The sequence below is a fragment of the Ruditapes philippinarum genome, unplaced genomic scaffold, assembly GCF_026571515.1.
Source record: "Ruditapes philippinarum isolate M1 unplaced genomic scaffold, ASM2657151v2 ctg1955_1_1_1_1, whole genome shotgun sequence".
NCBI classification, from domain to species: Eukaryota; Metazoa; Mollusca; class Bivalvia; order Venerida; family Veneridae; genus Ruditapes; species Ruditapes philippinarum.
The window spans coordinates 44,835-65,945 of NW_026863477.1; the positions used below are offsets into that span (position 1 = coordinate 44,835).

Below are 21,111 nucleotides of genomic sequence, written 5' to 3' on the forward strand. Positions count from 1 at the left end.
ATTTCACCATTTCCGCGTAAAATATTGAATTCTTCTTAATCCGGTGCTAGCGTGGACGGTTACTTGCACTTTCCAGTATCGCCCCCGAACAGGCTCAATCAAACCGAGCCTGCAGCATTTTCAATTTTTTGATTTCTAGTTGGGGCTTGTACTTGTAGCTGTGTCAGTTTTCTGTACTTTCTTCATCGCAGTGTTCTACACTTTCTTGCATTGAATAATATGCTGAAAGCCCGATTGTACATAACTTTTATTCTGTTTCATATTTATTGGTCTTCCATATGGTTTTGTTTAGCAGTTATAGCTTCCTCTGCTCCTGTACCCCTAATCAAAGTTGCTAGTGGCATTGATTTGACCTAAAATATGTTTAACCTTGTTATTTATGCTATAAAATATCCATATATTAAGAAAAAAAATACTTTTATATTGTCTATAACAATATCACAGTATTTTTTTCGTTTTTATTTTTTCTAATAAATATATGCATATTTTATGGCTTAACACATTTTAGGTCAAATCAATGACACTAGCACCTTTGCCCCTAATAGGATCAAAAGAATAATTAAATTTTGATTCATGGAAGCTTTATAAAGAAAGTTTTTACGACTATATTAATTTCCAGTTTTCAGAGCTACACGTCTCATGCCAATTATCATCGGATAGAAGCATATGAATCGTCATTATCTGGCAAAATCCATTCATTGGATGTCTGCTACCTTGAAAGTCCCAAAATGTACTTAAAATTCGAACCAATTACATGTATATTGTTTTTTGAATCAATTTTACACGAATTATTCGTTTTTAACTGTCTCAGCAGATTTGTTTATTTTCTCTCCGGAAATTACAGACTAACTTTGGTTTTTGGGGTTTTATTTTTGTTACTCAAGTCCTTGACAACAGAACATAGAGGCCCTCGACGGGGCATTATATTCTGACTCGAATATACTAGAAAACCCCGAAAATTCATCTGAGCTTCAATGCTCTAAAGATTAGACTTTGCCATTCTCTTTTTCACTTCTCTTACGTTAATTCGATCTCGTTAAGAACGAATAAAATAATTTCAAAGGGATTCGTGGGCTTTAAGCAAAAACGTCTATGCTATAGTGTACTAACCATGCACTAACATCGATACAAAACAAAGCGAAATAATAGCCCACAAAATAAAAAAATTCATTTCAGCCATACACGTGGTTGCTTACCTTATGATTGCTCCGACTTGTCACCAAGAAGCCAGGGTCGCTGAAATGACTATGAGTTTTTGGTGCATTGGTACTTATAGTATAAAACTAGTGTCACGTGATACAGGTTTTTTTTACCTGTAAAAAGCGACTCGTCATGGGTCACTGAAGTGATATGCTTGTATATTGAAGGCAGAAGACCTAATGAAAATAATGTCTCTGTTAGTTAAAACTCATACATTTTGTAAATGTTCACTCTTAAAGAAGTATATAATCATTCACATTTCATTTATACAGATATTTTTGTAATATTCTTTTCAAAATCCAAACAACAACCATGAAAACTATTAACAACAGGTATATACCTTTATACACTTCTTTGAAAACCTTTTTGATACAGAAATATTTTCAGGACTATATGATTATATCTATTGAAGGTAAGAGAAACCAAGCTTGACTGCTTGAATAAGAAGAAAAAATATAAGAAGAATTTGAATATCTTTTGTTTGTTTAATTTCCTTGTCAATTGTTATCATTTGAAAAATAATTATAATATTATAAGATTAATTTCTCTCTTCCCTACTTAAAAGATTTTTTCCATGTATACAAGCCTGCATTTGCAGCGCTTATTACTGATAAATGAATACCGAGTTTTGTGTTTTGTATTATAAACACCAAAGTGACAGCTCCAAATTTACAACATGGCAAATTCAGTATGGTATTTATAGGCCTGCAAAAGAGTTTCACATTGATAATATATATACGATACAACTGCATGAAGAAACAATTAGTTTTTAGCATGAGACATTGAGATAAGATGTTATATCAGACATATGAAATACAGCTTTTCATTCATCATCATATACAAAGAAACGGAATATTAATTAAATATTGTTTGTTCAGTCTGTTATTTACTAATATATTTCACCGTGAATAGTGAAATATAAAATGAACAGTAAGTTTTGTCGATCAGAGTTTTCTGAAGGGTGATATAATGTAGATTTTATATCATAAATGAAATACTAGTATGTTTTCCATTATTGATATAGAATATGAAATAATTGATATTATTTGGTAGATTATCTTGTTTAACACTCGTTTAAACTTTCATTTAATAAAACAGATATAATATTTTTTAGCTCGGCATCGTTATCTTTGAAATAAAAAAGTTATTGTTACAATCATGTTGGCTTTCCTGTACCCGTTACCGTTGTCTCGACAATGTCGTTGCCATCGTCGTCTGAAAACTATAATGTTGATCATAACTTTCTTGTGAAGTTGTCCTCTTTTCAAGAGTCTTTTGACACCCAAATGTTAAGTCAAATTTTCAAAGTCTTGATTCATTCAGTTTAACATGCTGAAAGGTATTTTAAAATAATGCGTGACAAAAAGACTGATGACAGGCCTATGTATTAACAATTGAATATTAACATTTGAACCGTTGAAATCTTCATATTTTGTGTTTTCACTTGACATTATTGCCTAGCATGCTGGAGAGAAGCTTACATATATGTAAGTTTGCTACATTGTTTCTTGCCCTTTGTTGAAGAGAAAACAGGTAGCAGTTTAATGCTTCTTGAGTTCTGTTTTCTTGTTCCATACATTGCCCTAAAATGTTTAGAGCAGTTTCTCTATGTCCAAGATTTTCGTCTTTTGCTATGTTTTTTATAAGTTTACCAAGTGCTTGTTGTTGATCGTGATGCCTTTGTAGCTGACGATAGACTTTATATTGTAGGAAATACAGGAAAGGTAGAGAATCAACTACAGCAAAGTTCATCCAAAAGTCTTCTCTTTCAAGTCTATGCATCATATCATCTTGTGTAGATCTGAACATTTCATATTGTAGTTCATGAGGAACACAGTTGTTCTCTTTCTGTATAAATCTGACACAAAATGCTGTAATATGTTTAATACAGTCGTCACTTTGCTCACCACATATCCTTATGAATTCTGCTGTTAGTGTAGGTAAAGGCTTATCCCAGCAGCCACAGAAAATGCTGTAAATTGCCCTGCCATCAAATTATTTTCTCGGATAATAAAATGTGAACAATGGCAATTCTGTACACAACTGTGTAATTCCAACAAGCAATGTGTTAAACATGTAAATAAATTGTTCTCTTTCCATATACATAGCTCTGTGTTTTCTATACAATGTAATAGAACTGTTTTACACATGAAACTTGATATATTTATTATACCTCGAGGGTAAAGGACATATTTTAGAATCATTTTCAACAACACATAGCACCTTATTTGTGTTACATTTAAATCCAGCATTAAACACCTTTCTGCCAATGATGTAGATATTCTCCATTCCAATTCAGGATATTCACTGACCTTACTTCCAGTTGGAACAACAAAACACCAAGTATTAGCTGCATATCTTCTCATTTTTTGTGTTGGCCATCTGCCAATACCTTGTCTATTTAACCAACCTAATGCTGATTGAAGCCATGTTTTACAAGGTAATGCAAACACATAGTCCGTATCACTGAATCCAGGTTGTCCTTGATCATAAAGTGATGGTCCATGACCTACAGTACCCCGAATCAGATCATTTATTACTGTGTTTTTAAGCAATATTCTTCCACTTCTATCAGTTATATGATGTTCATCAGGAATGACAGTGTGAGGAAGAGGTACATCATCTCGGAGCAGTTGTAAGAAACAATAGCCGGGGGTAGTGTTCTCATCCTGTATCATGAGAAAGTTGAACTTGCCATGTTCCCACTCTGACCAGTCTTGCATAATATTGAAATCATGAATACATATCAGTATATCAATGTCTGAATGAAGTCCTATAGTAGTTGTACCTTCACTCTGACTTCCTAGATAATATTTAGTTCTATTGTTATCAGTTAACCTGAATGTGATATTATTCATAGTCTCTCGCAGTATGGAATGTCTTCTCCTTCTCATCACTATTCTTTCATTGACACCAATGTCATGTAAAACCTCTGATAACATCAATGATAGGTTTTCTCTGTATTCAGATTCTTGAAACATTCTGTAATATATTTGTGAACGAAAAATTGTTTCAGACAGCCACTATTTTTATTTTATTTAATAATTCTACTTATTATTTATTTATCCTTTTTATATCCTACAATATAACAGGACAGAATAAACAGTGTTGATATAAGAAAATTTCATTTAATAAGTTGACGAATATACCGACTTATAATCAGTTCTTTTTTTTCTCTTTTTTATTAGCTTTGATATCTTCCTGCTTCTGCTTGGAAATGTAATTTCAGCAGTAATTTACCTAATCAAAAATTTTGTTCCTGTAATTCTGGAAATAAATTTTGTTCTTAATTGTCATTAAAATTACCGAAGATACATAACTCACTTTAAATAAATTATCAAATTTAAATTGGATAATGTCCCTTACTTTACTGTATTTCTTTGCATAGTTACATAGTTGTTGAACGCTTTAAAGGATCAGTAGCTAAAAATTTGAAAATTATGTATTTTTGTATTTAATGTCTTGTTAACAGCACATATTTATGTTTATTACATGTAGCATGTATTGAATAAGAAGGTATTGGAATTATAAACTCGTATTTCACTATCTTAAATTTTACATGTATGGTATTATTGATATATTAAAACTTTAATACAAATGTGAAATGTGTAGGAAAAAAATATTGTTTAACATACTTTCAATGTTGGATTTCTAAAAAAGGTCAAGGAAAAATATTTGCTTCTGTTTAATAGGCTACGTGGAATTTCACTTCCTCTTTTGGTTTTGCATGAAGGGGAAACAATGCAGTTCCACTTCCTGTTGTTAAAAACTGCATTGTTCCCCCTTTCAGAAATTCAAAACTGATGTTTTGTTCTGATGAAAGAATGTGAAGACCCTTAATAGCGAGGCTCATGTTTTCATGTTTAAGAAATAATTTAGATAACAGACATGTTTTCGTCAACTTGGTACAAGACTGACATTATGTTATTTTCTTTCTTCTACTTTGTTATAGGATTATGTGTATTGTTTCAAAAATTCAATGGCATTTAGATTTAGCTATTGCTAAACTATCACAATCTAATTTTTACAATTAGTTGTTTTTCCAGTCACAAAAAATTGTGCGAACCTTTTCAATTTTTATCCATCTGCTAGCACATGTTTGCAAAAATTAACTTTCAGTGAAAACAAACAGTTTAACTTTTATAATTCCTTTTCAACTTTATCATTATTTTATTATTGGACTTGCCCAGTAACTCACATAGATGTTCTAAATGGTATCACAGGTGGTAAGTGGGATAAAAAATACCGGTGGAATAATTGGGAAGTAAGCAAGATTAGATCGTTTAAAATCACATGAACAACAAAACCCCACGATACTCATTAACATATTTTATTGTGAAGCATGCTTTACATGACATTGTAGTTGAGAAACTAATGTAAAAGAGAGAAAAAACACTAATATATCTGCTTGTTCATAATTAATATAATTTGATTATATACAAAATTTTTTTTCAAACAGAAATATGGCAAATTTAAGTCCTCAAGAATATATTCTCAAAACATAAATAAAGAAATCTGTTTTCATTTAACATTACTCTATTGATACAATGTACACATGTTGAAATGACTATAAAAATGAGGTGGTTGTATAAGGATAAATCATCTATTGTGAAATAAAGAAAGAGAGAAATGATGTCATATACATGTAATAAATGGTGATGTCTAATGTCATACACATGTATACACATGTATATATCTATGAAATGTTACAAATTAACTCAAATGGTGAAACGTTAATATTTTAAGGCAAATCACATCCATCATTTAGTTTCTGAAAATATCAATGTTTGTGTTAACATAAAAATGAAATAAATTTCCATGTAAGTAGGATCAACTAGAAATATAAAATGGACTGTGTTTGTTTATTCCCTTTAACTGAAACGCTGGTGGGTGGGGTCGTCCGACCAGCAGACATGCACACTTTTTCAAAAATGTTTATTTAACTCAAACAAATTTAGGCATACTAGATGATACATCATTTTTACAAACAATATTTTTTACTTACATTATTTATTCATCTTAACAAACTCTCAAATGTATTTTAAATGTATTAACTATGAGTACTATACAAGATCATGATATTTGGCTGATTAATTCAAATCATAAACAATCAATAAATGATTTATCACACGATTCATTGGCCCTGTAATTCATTTAAACCATTTATTTAACTAATATCATTCAAATCATAAACATTCAATATCTAACTTATCACATCAAAATAAGATAATTTTACAATTATTAAATATTATATAAAATGTAATCATTGAATACCAGAATTAGAAATGGATTATTGGCCGTGTATGACATTGAAAACATATTAATAAACAACTATATCAATCTCAAATTTTGTTAAGACTTCTGTGAAATATTACAGACATTGGTGGGATGATAATTATGTTTATTTATGACACTATTGGTGAAGTCTCTGTTAAAGAGATTTTTAACTATGGTGGGTTGACCTCAAGTCTTCAAAATGCCTCGTAAAGATTATGAAGAAATTATTCATATTGACCATATTACTGAATGACCAGAAACTTTCAGCATATTTCTAACAGGCTTAAAAAAACTAAATTGATATTTTGACAGATCTGCTTTATTCACTAAACATATGCTAAAACAAAAAATTCCAATTCTTATTACAAAATAAAAACTATGAACTCTTTTAAGTAATTTACATAAAAATTAGGTAAAGGCCCACATTGATAACTAACTATAAAACCATTTTGAAAACTTGTTATCTGATTGGCTGTTGTTTAATTCATTTTTTTTGAAAACTGACCAATGGCAAAGCTGTATTATCGACCGGTTCACAAACATTAACATATTAGTCTGAACAAATCTACTGGTCAGAATTAATAAAAGAACACATGAAAGAATGACACATAACAAAGTAACACTTTTCTCCAGTAATAAAGTAAACAAAACAATTATTACAATCCTATACTGACCAAAGTTAAATGTTAAACACTATTTAAATACTAGACTGGATACATTGATAGACCAAAAATTATCACTGTCATGTAATTTTGAGCTGATATTTGATAATAGAACAAAAACACACTTTTATCACAGATTTTGTTCAATACTGGCAACTTTTAGATTTAAAATTGGAAAAAAAACGACAAAAATAACACGAACAAAGCCTTTTATATGAAGTTATAACACTGACTGACTGTTTAACTGTAGACAGAATTTTAAAACACTTTCATAGTTAAGCATTAAGCACATAATACCAATCACATAATCCACAGAAAGAATATGTTTTATACCACCAAAAATTCAAAATTATCTTTTTTTATGTTAATAGTATGAAATGAACGATCTTTCAATCTGGAAAAAACATTCATCTTTTTGGGACAATGATCAAAATGAACTGACTGAGTAGCAAACAGCGCAGGTGATGATCTAACAGCCACTGAAATACTGGCTGATCTTGGTCTGTACTTGTAACATAGCTCAGGGTTAATTTAGATGATAAAATCCATACAGAAGAAAAACAAAATGCTTCACAAAGCCAGAGTAAAGACAAAAATACCACATCAATTCCACAGAAAGATTGAAGTTCTTATTAAATGAAAGATGCATCATGTATTCCGCATTTACAAATTCAAATTTATGGCGCAAATATTCCACTGTTTGCAAAAAGGAGGACCTTAAAGATTACACAACACTCACGTATAAACTATAAACCTCATTTTTTATGAATAAAAAAGTCATTTGAATAAAAGGTGACTTTTTTTTCAAATCTGTAATGTTTGATTAAATATTTATACAACAATGAAAATGTTTTTCCTCATCAAAAAAGTCTCATTTTCACTTATGATAATTTCTATACATATAAAGACAGTTTTTATTCATAAATTGTATATTATATTAAGTCAAGCAGCACTTCCTAGTAGAACTTTTTTCTGAATAAAACAATGTGATACACATAATAAATGATTAATCAAATAAAGAATACCTTGATTTATAACTGATTGATATATTCAATCTGTAATTTCATTCATCAAAACACAAATTAAACTGCCAATCAATAACAAGAAACTTAACAATGAAACATTAACTCCAAACCCAAGGGAAATCTTATTTTTTCTTACAAGGTTCAATTAACAAATAATCTTTAACAAAAATATTTTTGAGAATTTTTCAAGTTACATATCCTTCAATTTGCATGAAACAACCACATTACACTATCTTAAAATTGCATGCATTACTATATTTTCTTATTTTGATATAAATGTGTAATTATATGTTTAAAATTATATTGTAACTTACATTAAATGCCGGATTGAATATCAAGACAAAATATTTCTTTCTGTTTTACAGGGTAGATCTTCATGGAAATTTTACTATTTTAACTTCCTCTTTTGGTTTTGAATGAAATGTGAAGGGGAAATAACTCCCTTCTTCTTCCTGTTCTAACTAATTTAAAAGTTCCCTTTTAAAGAATATTGCATGTGATAAATGACCGTATTTTTATCAGAGAACGCATAGGTACATAATAAAATGTTTGTAGCAAACATGATCATTCAAGATTGTAGAAAAAAGACTTTTTTTGTACCATTTCGTTTTACATCATATTCCAGCTATTCTGGTAGAGGAAGACCTAAGGTGTCCCTTATGCAATATTTAAGACACGAAGGGGATCCTGGGTAGAACCACTGATGTTTCTCACTTGAAAGAATCTGAAGACGCTTGAGGGGCTCACACAGTATATTAAGGAAACAATTTAGATGACAGACATATTTATAAGACTTGGCATTATGCTATTTTCTTTCTACGATAATATATATATATTGTTTAGAAAATACAATGGCATCTAGTATCAGATATTGCAAAACTATCAGCATCCAATTGTAAAATCCAATCTTTACAATAAAAGTTGATTTTTCCCGTCATTAAAAATTGCGCAAATCTTTTCAAAATTTTACCCATCTGCAGCATAAAGATAATGGCACATGTTGGCAAAAATTGAAAACTGTTCAATAGAATTTCTATAAGCCTGGCATGTTGTTTTAAAACGATAGCAGAAATATTTTAGCAAAGTAAGTCGGGTGTCACCATTCTAACTTTCGAGTTTTCTGCCCTTGAATCAGAATTATTTACTTATTTAAGGTCATTTCAGGGTTTCATAGTACTTTTGGATTATGTTTTTCTTTTAATTTATGGTCAATATTCATAAGAAGATGCAACTTAATAAACTGCAATTAAAAGCTTTAGTAAAGAGGTACATTTAATTTTAGCTAGGCCAATTTTTAAGGATAAATGCACAATTCTAGAGAAAGCAAAAAATAATCTGCTCTTTATTCACTTTTGAAAATTTGCACAATGACTTAAACCGAAGTAAGCTGAAAATAAGAAAAATAAAGGTATTGTTTACCTTCATTGCCCTTTTATAAAGGAAAAAATAAGGAGCAGATAACTCAAATTCGAGGACGGTTAACCCAAATTTGTTCCGCTGAAAATGTTTCTGTGTAACGCAAAGTTTTAAGAAATTATAATATTAAAGCAGTTTTATTTTTTTGCCTGTGTATATGAAAACTCCGGAAAAGGTCTTTTAAATCAATGCTATCTAGACTTTAAATGTATCAAACAGAAGAATGAAAAAGCGTATATTCTAACATTTGAAAATTTTATACACACAAGCAGTTATGATTATTGACATTTTCAGTCTTAATCCTTTCTGTATTTAATCCACAATTCCTAGGTCAGCCAATATTCAATCAAGAAGCATGCATATATGGATATTTGCGGCATTGTTTCTTGGTCTTTGTTGAAGAGAAAGCATGTAGCATTTTAATGCCTGTTGAGGCCTGTTTTCTTGTTCCATGCATTGCCCTAAAATGTTAAGAGCAGTTTCTCTATGTCCAAGGTTTTTATCTATTTCTATGGTTCTTATAAGTTTACTTAGTGCTTGTAGTTGATCCTGGCGCCTTTGTAGATGACGGTAGATCTTATATTGTAGGAAGTATAGGAAAGGTAGAGAATCAACTACAGCCCAGTCCATCCAATAGTCTTTATACTGATCTCTGTGTATCCTGTCATCTTGTGAAGATCTGAACATCTCATATCGTAGTTCATGAGGAACACAGTTGATCTCTTCCCGTATAAATCTGACACAATATGCTGTTTTATGTTTGATACAGTCCTCGTTTTGCTCACTACATAACCTCGTGAATTCTGCTGTTACTGCTTGTGGAATCTTCGTCCAGCAGCCACAGATAGGGAAAACCGGATAAGTGAAATATTTTTGTTCAGTGTGTCTCAAAATAAGTTCAGCTTTCTCCATATCTCCTGTACTGTAAAGCACTGAAGCCAATTTAAGTCTGCCTGATGAGATATCTGAGTTTATACCAGCTGATAACCAAACCAATGCTTGAGGTGACACTTGATTATATTCACCAATATTACGTGATGCCAGGACAGACCCATACGTGGTAAAAAGAAAAGGTGCTACAAACTTGCATGCAGCATGATCTAATCTATTACCATTACCTCTGACGGTCATTAATTTACCAACGGATTGCGTCATTGCTCTAATGCTTTTATTGAGTAAATGTTCCAAAACTTCCTTATGACTTTTACTTACACTGTAAGCTGTGTTAAAAAAGTCTATGGTCAAACAATGTTTATATATTTCAGTAGAAGATTGAAAATAGTGAACTGCATGTGGAACCCTGTTCAGTTTAACTTGCAGTCTATGACCAAGATCATCAATACCAATTCTAACTAGACTTTGTCTATCATTCCGAATAAATTCATTTATATTTTTTGAAAGTTCATGTTTTGTCTCAGTTGTAAATTGCCCCGCCATCAAATTGTTTTCTTGAATTATGAAATGTGAACAACGACCATTATGTACACAGCTGTTTAATTCCACTAAGCAATATGTTAAACATGCATATAAATTGTTCTCTTTCCATATACTTGACTCTGTGTTTTCTATACAATGTAACAGAATTGTTTTACACATGAAACTTGACATATTGATTTCTTCCTGAGGATTAAGAAAGAATTTAAGAATCATTTTCAACAGCACATAGCATCTTATTTGTGTTACATTAAGGTTGAGTATTAAACACCTTTCTGCCAATGATGTAGATATTCTCCATTCCAGTTCATGATATGCACTGACCTTACTTCCGGTTGGAACAACAAAACACACAGTGCTGCCTAAATATCTTCTCATTTCTTGTGTTGGCCATCTGTCAATACCCTGTCTATCTAACCAACTTGATGCTGATTGAGGCCATGATCTACATGGAAAAGCTAAAACTGTGTCTCTATCACAGATTCCAGGTTGTCCTTGTATAGCAAGTGATGGCCCATGACCTACAGCACATTCAAGTAAACCATGTATTACTGTGTTTTTATACAATATTCTTCCACTTCTATCAGTTATATAGTTTTCATTAGGACTGGCAGTGACAGGTAGAGGTGCATCATGTCGGAGCAGTTGTAAGAAACAATAACCAGGTGTAGTGTTCTCATCCTGTATCATGAGGTAGTTTACCTTGCAATGTTTCCATTCTGACATGTCTTGTATAATATTGCAATCATACATACAGACTAGCACATCAATGTCTGAGTCAAGACCTACAGTAGTTGTACCTTCACTCTGACTCCCTAGAAAATATGCAGTCACATTTTCATCAGTTAACCAGTCCGGGATATTAATTATAGTCTCTCTCAGCATTGTTCCTCTTCTGCGTCTCATCACCAATCTTTCATTGACACCAATGTCATATAAAACCTCTGATAACATCATTGACAGGTTTTCTCTGTAGCCAGGTTCTTGAAACATTCTGTAACATGTGTAAAGTGGAAATTTTGTAAGTCAGCCATCAATTTATTATTTTTTAAATAATTCTTCTTGTTACTTACAATGCCTCCACTCCATGTTGTTATAAATGTTATTTGAATTGTGCTCCTTTCAGAAATTTAAATAAAACATCGACATTGTACTATCTTAACATTTACATGCATTAACTATATTTTCTTATCTTAATTTAAATGTAAAATCATCCTTTGTATCCTAGAACAGAAGTGAATTTTAATATGCGTTTATTGATGTAGATATCATGTAATAAATGATATTGCATTATTATTTTTTTATTTGCTTTGACATTATCCTTCCCTAAAATATAATTTTATGTAAATAAAGTATTTTTACGTCTTTAAAAGTAAATATGTATCTTAAATATTCAAGTTAATCATAGCAGACTGTGTCTCAGTATTCCATGTTAAAGTGTCTTTTATGGTGATTACCATATTTATTTTTTCTTACTTGTAATTCTCAAAAATTTTGTTCATGTAATTCTTCAAAAATTTCTAACTTCCTTTATATTGTCAAAAACATTATCAAAGATACATTACTCACTTTAAATAAATTATCAATATTACATTGGACTATTTCCCTTAAAATACTATATATTGTTGTTTGCATTGATACATAGTTGTTCAAGGCTTTAAAACATCAATATTAAAAAAATTGAAAAATATGTATTTCTGTGTTTAATGTCTTATCTACAGAAAAATGCGGTATTACAATGAGTTTATAGCATTGTCCACTGAAATTAATTCCTCGCGTTATACTATCATAGTTTTATGTAAAAATGATATATTCGTACTTTGATCTTAATTTGAAACAATATGTACAAAAATATGTAACTTACTTTGAATGTTGGATTCGAATGTAATGAAAAAGTCAAGAAAAATGTGTGTTTCTGTTAACAGGGTATGTGGAATTTTGACTATATTTACTTCCTCTTTTGGGTTTAATGGGAACAATGCAGTTCTACTTCCTGTTGTTATAAAAAAAAAATCTGCATTGTTTCCCCTTTCAGAAATTTAAATTAGGCACCAACATTACATGCATTATTATATTTTCTAATTTTAATATAAATAACTAATTAAAATTATGTTTTACTTTCTTTATATGCTGGATTTTCTATCAAGAAAATATATATATTTCTGTTTAACAGGGTAGATCTTGATGGAAATTTTTCTATTTTAACTTTCTCTTTTGGTTTTGAATATCTTCCTATTGGTAATAAAGTTTATTGAATTGTGTCCCTTTAAAAATTTAACACATGTAGATTCTATGCATTCTAAATTTAAAAAATTGACACAATAATCCTTACAGTAGTTTTATTTTTTATGCCATTATAGAAAACCACAATTGTTGTAAAAAGAATATTGCAGATGATTAATGACCGTATTTCTATCAAAGAACTTATAGGTATATAATAAAATGTTTGTAGCAAACATGATCACTCAAGATTGTAGAAAACAGGATTGTTTGTACCATTTCGTTTTACATCGTATTGGGACTTTTCAGCTATTCTGGCGGAAAAAGACCTAAGGTGTCCGCCTATGTATTATGTCAGGCACGAAGGGGAACCCGAGTATAACCACTGATGTTTTGTTCTGATGAAAGAATCTGAAAACGCTTAATTGCGGGGCTCATATTCAGGAAATAATTTAGATAACAGACATGTGTTCGTCGTCAACTTGGTACAAGACTGATATTATGTTAATATTTTTCTACTACTTTGTTATAGGATTATGTATATTATTTAGAAAATACCATGACATCTAGAATCAGCTATTGCAAAACTATCACCATCCAATCTTTACAATTAAAGTTGATTTTCCAGTCAGTAAAAATGCAAAAATGTTTTCAAAATTTTACCTATCTGCAGCTTAAAAAATAATGGCATATGTTTGCAAAAATTGACTCATTGAAGACAGATAATTCAACTTTTATAATTCGTTTTCTCCTTTTTTTTATAATCATTTATTTTATTGGACTTACCGTGAGTCACCTAGATGTTCTGAATGTTATCAGAGGTGGTAAGTGGGATAAGTATTAAGGTACCTCGGGAAGTAAGTAAGATTAGATTGCTTAAAATCACATGAACAACAAAACCCAACAATACTCATTAACATATTTTATTGTGAAGCATGCTTTACATGACATTGTATTTGAGTAACTAATGTAAAAGAGAGAAAAACACTAATATATCTGCTTGTTCATAATTATTATAATTTGAATATATACAAAATCTTCTTTCAAACAGAAATATGGCAAATTAAAGTCCTCAAGAATATATTTTCAAATCATGAATAAAGAAATCTCTTTACATTTAACATTACTCTATTGATACGCATGTTGAAATGACTATAAAATGAGGTGGTTGTATACAGATAAATCATCTATGGTGAAATAAAGAAAGATAGAAATTATGTCATATACATGTAATAAATGTTGATGTCTAATGTCATACACATGTATATATCTATGAAATGTTACGAATTAACTCAAATGGAAAACTAAATCTGGTGAACTGTTAAAATATTTTAAGGCAAATCACATCCATCATTTATCTTCTCAAAATATCAATGTTTGTGTTTATATATAAATGAAATAACTTCCATGTAAGTAGGATCAACAACAAGAAATGTAAAATGGACTGTGTTTGTTTATTTCCTTCAACTGAAACGCTGGTGGGTGGGGTCGTCCGACCAGCAGACATGCACACTTTTTCAAAAATGTTTATTTAACTCAAACAAATTTAGGCAAACTAGATTTTACATCATTTTTACAAACAATATTTTTACTTACATTATATTCATCCTAACAAACTCTCAAATGTATTTTAAATGTAACTATGAGTACTATACAAGCAAAATTGTTTCATCATGATATTTGGCTGATTAATTCAAATCATAAACATTCAATAAATGACTTATCACATGATTCATTGGCCCTGTAATTCATTTAAACCATTTATTTAACTAATATCATTCAAATCATAAACATTCAATATCTAACTTATCACATCAAAATAAGATAATTTTAACAATTATTGGCAATAAAGTTCAAAATATTATATAAAATGTAATCATTGAATACCAGAATTGGAAATGGATTATTGGCCGTGTATGACATTGAAAACATATTAATAAACAACTATATCAATCTCAAATTTTGTTAAGTCTTCTGTGAAATATTAGAGACATTGGTGGGATGATAATTATGTTTATTTATGACACTATTGGTGAAGTTTCTGTTCAAGAGATTTTTAACTATGGTGGGTTGACCTCAAGTCTTCAAAATGCCTCGTAAAGATTATGAAGAAATTATTCATATTGACCATATCACTGAATGACCAGAAACTTTCAGCTTATTTCTAACAGGCTTAAAAAAACTAAACTGATAGATCGACAGATTTGCTTTATTCACTAAACATATACTAAAACAAAAAATTCCAATGCCCTGAATTCTTATTACAAAATAAAATATATAAACTCTTTTAAGTAATTTACATAAAAATTAGGTAAAGGCCCACATTGATAGCTAACTATAAAAGCATTTTGAAAACCTGTTATCTTATTTGCTGTTGTTTACTTCTTTTTTACTTGAAAACTGACCAATGGCAAAGCTGTATTATCGACTGGTTCACATACACTAACATATTAGTCTGAAATCAATCTCTACCAAATTTAAACTGGTCGAAATTAATGAAATAACATATGAAAACATGACACATAACAGAGTTACACTTTTCTCCAGTAATAAAGTAAACAAAACAATTATTACAATCTTATACTGACCAAAGATAAAATGTTAAACACCATTTAAATAATCTTAATTTTAGCCTAGACTGGTTACATTGATAGACTAAAAATTATCACTGTCATGTAATTTTGAGCTGAATTTGGATAATAGAACAAACACACACTTTTATCACAGATTTTGTTCAATACTGGCAACTTTTAGATTTAAAATTGGGAAAAAACGACACTAATAACACAAACAAAGCCTTTTATATAAAGTTATAACACTGACTGACTGTTTAACTGTAGACAGAATTTTAAGACACTTTACTAGTTAAGCAATAAGCACAAAATATTGATCAATCACTTAATCCACAGAAAAAAATATGTTTTATACAACCAAAAATTCAAAATTATCTCTTCTTATGTTAATTATATTAAATGAACGTGTCTATCTTTCAATCTGGACAAAAACATTCATCTTTTTGAGACAATGTTCAAAGTATGAATTGACTGAGTAGCAAACAGTGCAGGCGATAATCAAACCGCCACTGTAATGCTGGCTGATCTTGGTCTGTACTGGTTACATACAATGTAGATCAGGGTTAATTTAGATGATAAAATTCGTATAGAAGAAAAACAATATGCTTCACAAAGCCAGAGTAAAGACAAAAATACCACATCAATTCCACAGAAAGGTTGAAGTTCTTATTAAGTGAAAATTGCATCATGTATTCCGCATTTACAAATTCAAATTTATGGCGCAAATATTCCACTGTTTGCAAAAAGAAGGACATTAAAGATTACACAACACTCACGTATAAACTATGAACCTCATTTTTTATGAATGAAAAGTTCATTTGAATATAAGATGACTTTTTTAAAATCTGTAATGTTTGATTAAATATTTGGACAACAATGAAAATGTTTTTCCTCCAAAAAAAGTATCATTTTCAATTACGATAACTTCTATACATATAAAGAATTATATAAATAATTTTTATTCATAAATTGTATATTATATTAAGTCAAGCAGCACTTCATAGTAGAACTTTTTTCTGAATAAAACAATGTGATACACATAATAAATGATTAATCAAATAAAAAATACATTGATTTATAACTGATTGATATATTCAATCTGTAATTTCATTCATCAAAACACAAATTAAACTGCCAATCAATAACAAGAAACTTAACAATGAAACATTAATTCAAAACCCGAGGGATATCTTATTTTTTCTCACAAGGTTCAATTAACTAATAATCTTTAACAAAAATATTTTTGAGAATTTTTCAAGTTACATATCCTTGAATTTGCATGAAACACCCACATTATACTATCCTAAAATTGCATGCATCACTATATTTTCTTATTATGATATAAATGTGTAATTATATGTTTAAAATTATATTGTAACTTACATTAAATGCCGGATTGAATATCAAGACAAAATATTTCTTTCTGTTTTACAGGGTAGATCTTCATGGAAATTTTACTATTTTAACTTCCTCTTTTGGTTTAGAATGAAATGTGAAGGGGAAATAACTCACTTCTTCTTCCTGTTCTAACTAATTTAAAAGTTCCCTTTTAAAGAATATTGCATGTGATAAATGACCGTATTTTTATCAGGGAACGCATAGGTACATAATAAAATGTTTGTAGCAAACATGATCATTCAAGATTGTAGAAAAAAGACTTTTTTGTACCATTTCGTTTTACATCATATTCCAGCTATTCTGGTAAAGGAAGACCTAAGGTGTCCCTTATGCAATATTTAAGACACGAAGGGGATCCTTGGTAGAACCACTGATGTTTCTCACTTGAAAGAATCTAAAGACGCTTGAGGGGCTCAAACACACAGTATATTAAGGAAACAATTTAGATGACAGACATATATTTATCAACTTGGTACAAGACTTGGCATTTTGCTATTTTCTTTCTACTACTTTGTTAAAGGATAATATATATATATTGTTTAGAAAATACAATGGCATCTAGTATCAGATATTGCAAAACTATCAGCATCCAATTGTAAAATCCAATCTTTACAATAAAAGTTGATTTTTCCCGTCATTAAAAATTGCGCAAATCTTTTCAAAATTTTACCCATCTGCAGCATAAAGATAATGGCACATGTTGGCAAAAATTAAAAACTGTTCAATAGAATTTCTATAAGCCTGGCATGTTGTTATAAAACGATAGCAGAAACATTTTAGCAAAATAAGTCGGGTGTCACCATTCTAACTTTCGAGTTTTCTGCCCTTGAATCAGAATTATTTACTTATTTAAGGTCATTTCAGGGTTTCATAGTACTTTTGGATTATGTTTTTCTTTTAATTTATGATCAATATACATAAGAAGATGCAACTTAATAAACTGCAATTAAAAGCTTTAGTAAAGAGGTACATTGTAATTTTAGCTAGGCCAATTTTTAAGGATAAATGCACAATTTTAGAGAAAGCAAAAAATAATCTGCTCTTTATTCTCTTTTGAAAATTTGCACAATGACTTAAACCGAAGTTAGCTGAAAATAAGAAAAATAAAGGTATTGTTTACCTTCATTGCCCTTGAATAAAGGAAAAAATAAGGGGCAGATAACTCAAATTCGAGGACGGTTAACCCAAATTTGTTCCGCTGAAAATGTTTCTGTGTAACACAAAGTTTTAAGAAATTCTAATATTAAAGCAGTTTTATTTTTTGCCTGTGTATATGAAAACTCCGGAAAAGGTCTTTTAAATCAATGCTATCTAGACTTTAAATGCATCAAACAGAAGAATGAAAAAGCGTATATTCTAACATTTGAAAATTTTATACACATAAGCAGTTATGATTATTGACATTTTCAGTCTTAATCCTTTCTGTATTTAATCCACAATTCCTAGGTCAACCAATATTCAATCAAGAAGCATGCATATATGGATATTTGCGGCATTGTTTCTTGGTCTTTGTTGAAGAGAAAGCATGTAGCATTTTAATGCCTGTTGAGGCCTGTTTTCTTGTTCCATGCATTGCCCTAAAATGTTAAGAGCAGTTTCTCTATGTCCAAGGTTTTTATCTATTTCTATGGTTCTTATAAGTTTACTTAGTGCTTGTAGTTGATCCTGGCGCCTTTGTAGATGACGGTAGATCTTATATTGTAGGAAGTATAGGAAAGGTAGAGAATCAACTACAGCCCAGTCCATCCAATAGTCTTTATACTGATGTCTGTGTATCCTGTCATCTTGTGAAGATCTGAACATCTCATATCGTAGTTCATGAGGAACACAGTTGATCTCTTCCCGTATAAATCTGACACAATATGCTGTTATATGTTTGATACAGTCCTCGTTTTGCTCACTACATAACCTCGTGAATTCTGCTGTTACTGCTTGTGGAATCTTCGTCCAGCAGCCACAGATAGGTAAAACCGGATAAGTGAAATATTTTTGTTCAGTGTGTCTCAAAATAAGTTCAGCTTTCTCTATATCTCATGTACAGTAGAACACTGAAGCTAATTTAAGTCTGCCTGATGAGATATCTGAGTTTATACCAGCTGATAACCAAACCAATGCTGGAGGTGACACTTGATTATATTCACCAATATTACGTGATGCCAGGACAGACCCATACGTGGTAAAAAGAAAAGGTGCTACAAACTTGCATGCAGCATGCTCTAATCTATTACCATTACCTCTGACGGTCAATAATTACCAACAGATTGCGTCATTGTTCTAATGCTTTTATTGAGTAAATGTTCTAAAACTTCCTTATGACTTTTACTTACACTGTAAGCTGTGTTAAAATATTCTATGGTCAAACAATGTTTATATATTTCAGTAGAAGATTGAAAATAGCGAACTGCATGTGGAACCCTGTTCAGTTTAACTTGCAGTCTATGACCAAGATCATCAATACCAATTCTAACTAGACTTTGTCTATCATTCCGAATAAATTCATTTATATTTTTTGAAAGTTCATGTTTTGTCTCAGTTGTAAATTGCCCTGCCATCAAATTGTTTTCTTGAATTATGAAATGTGAACAACGACCATTATGTACACAGCTGTTTAATTCCACTAAGCAATATGTTAAACATGCATATAAATTGTTCTCTTTCCATATACTTGACTCTGTGTTTTCTATACAATGTAACAGAATTGTTTTACACATGAAACTTGACATATTGATTTCTTCCTGAAGATTAAGAAAGGATTTAAGAATCATTTTCAACAGCACATAGCATCTTATTTGTGTTACATTAAGGTTGAGTATTAAACACCTTTCTGCCAATGATGTAGATATTCTCCATTCCAGTTCATGATATGCACTGACCTTACTTCCGGTTGGAACAACAAAACACACAGTGGTGCCTAAATTGCTTCTCATTTCTTGTGTTGGCCATCTGTCAATACCCTGTCTATCTAACCAACTTGATGCTGATTGAGGCCATGATCTACATGGAAAAGCTAAAACTGTGTCTCTATCACAGATTCCAGGTTGTCCTTGTATAGCAAGTGATGGCCCATGACCTACAGCACATTCAAGTAAACCATGTATTATTGTGTTTTTATACAATATTCTTCCACTTCTATCAGTTATATAGTTTGCATTAGGAATGGCAGTGACAGGCAGAGGTGCATCATGTCGGAGCAGTTGTAAGAAACAATAACCAGGTGTAGTGTTCTCATCCTGTATCATGAGGTAGTTTACCTTGCAATGCTTCCATTCTGACATGTCTTGTATAATATTGCAATCATACATACAGACTAGCACATCAATGTCTGAGTCAAGACCTACAGTAGTTGTACCTTCACTCTGACTCCCTAGAAAATATGCAGTCACATTTTCATCAGTTAACCAGTCCGGGATATTAATTATAGTCTCTCTCAGCATTGTTCCTCTTCTGCTTCTCATCACCAATCTTTCATTGACACCAATGTCATGTAAAACCTCTGATAACATCATTGACAGGTTTTCTCTGTAGCCAGGTTCTTGAAACATTCTGTAACATGTGTAAAGTGGAAATTTTGTAAGTCAGCCACCAAATTTATTATTTTTTAAATAATTCTTCTTGTTACTTACAATGCCTCCACTCCATGTTGTTATAAATGTTATTTGAATTGTGCTCCTTTCAGAAATTTAAATAAAACATCGACATTATACTATCTTAACATTTACATGCATTAACTATATTTTCTTATCTTAACCCATTACTTCATGAGCATTTTGTGAAAAATGGCTGTTTTCATTGAAAAGTCTCCCGTTACAAGTTCAAATTGCTATAATACTATAAAAACTGCTTCAACACTAATCAAACTTGGCACAAATGTTGACTGGACCATTGCCCTTGCAACAACATGCTCAG

The 21,111-nt window shown here is 30.6% G+C and overlaps 2 protein-coding genes across 2 annotated transcripts; both read right to left on the bottom strand.

The window, feature by feature from the left end:
• Positions 1-1,681: 1,681 nt before the first annotated feature.
• LOC132722167 (uncharacterized) lies at positions 1,682-4,927 on the bottom strand. The gene is made up of 2 exons (XM_060706609.1): positions 4,836-4,927; positions 1,682-4,182 (listed from the first exon to the last, which is right to left on the bottom strand). Exon 2 carries the CDS (start codon positions 4,179-4,181, stop codon positions 3,132-3,134), a length of 1,050 nt encoding a protein of 349 aa, XP_060562592.1. The 5' UTR covers position 4,182; positions 4,836-4,927; the 3' UTR covers positions 1,682-3,131.
• Positions 4,928-9,510: 4,583 nt separating this feature from the next.
• On the bottom strand, positions 9,511-11,903 carry LOC132722168 (uncharacterized). The gene has a single exon (XM_060706610.1). The coding sequence runs from the start codon at positions 11,897-11,899 to the stop codon at positions 9,923-9,925; it is 1,977 nt and encodes a 658-aa protein (XP_060562593.1). The 5' UTR covers positions 11,900-11,903; the 3' UTR covers positions 9,511-9,922.
• Positions 11,904-21,111: the final 9,208 nt, after the last annotated feature.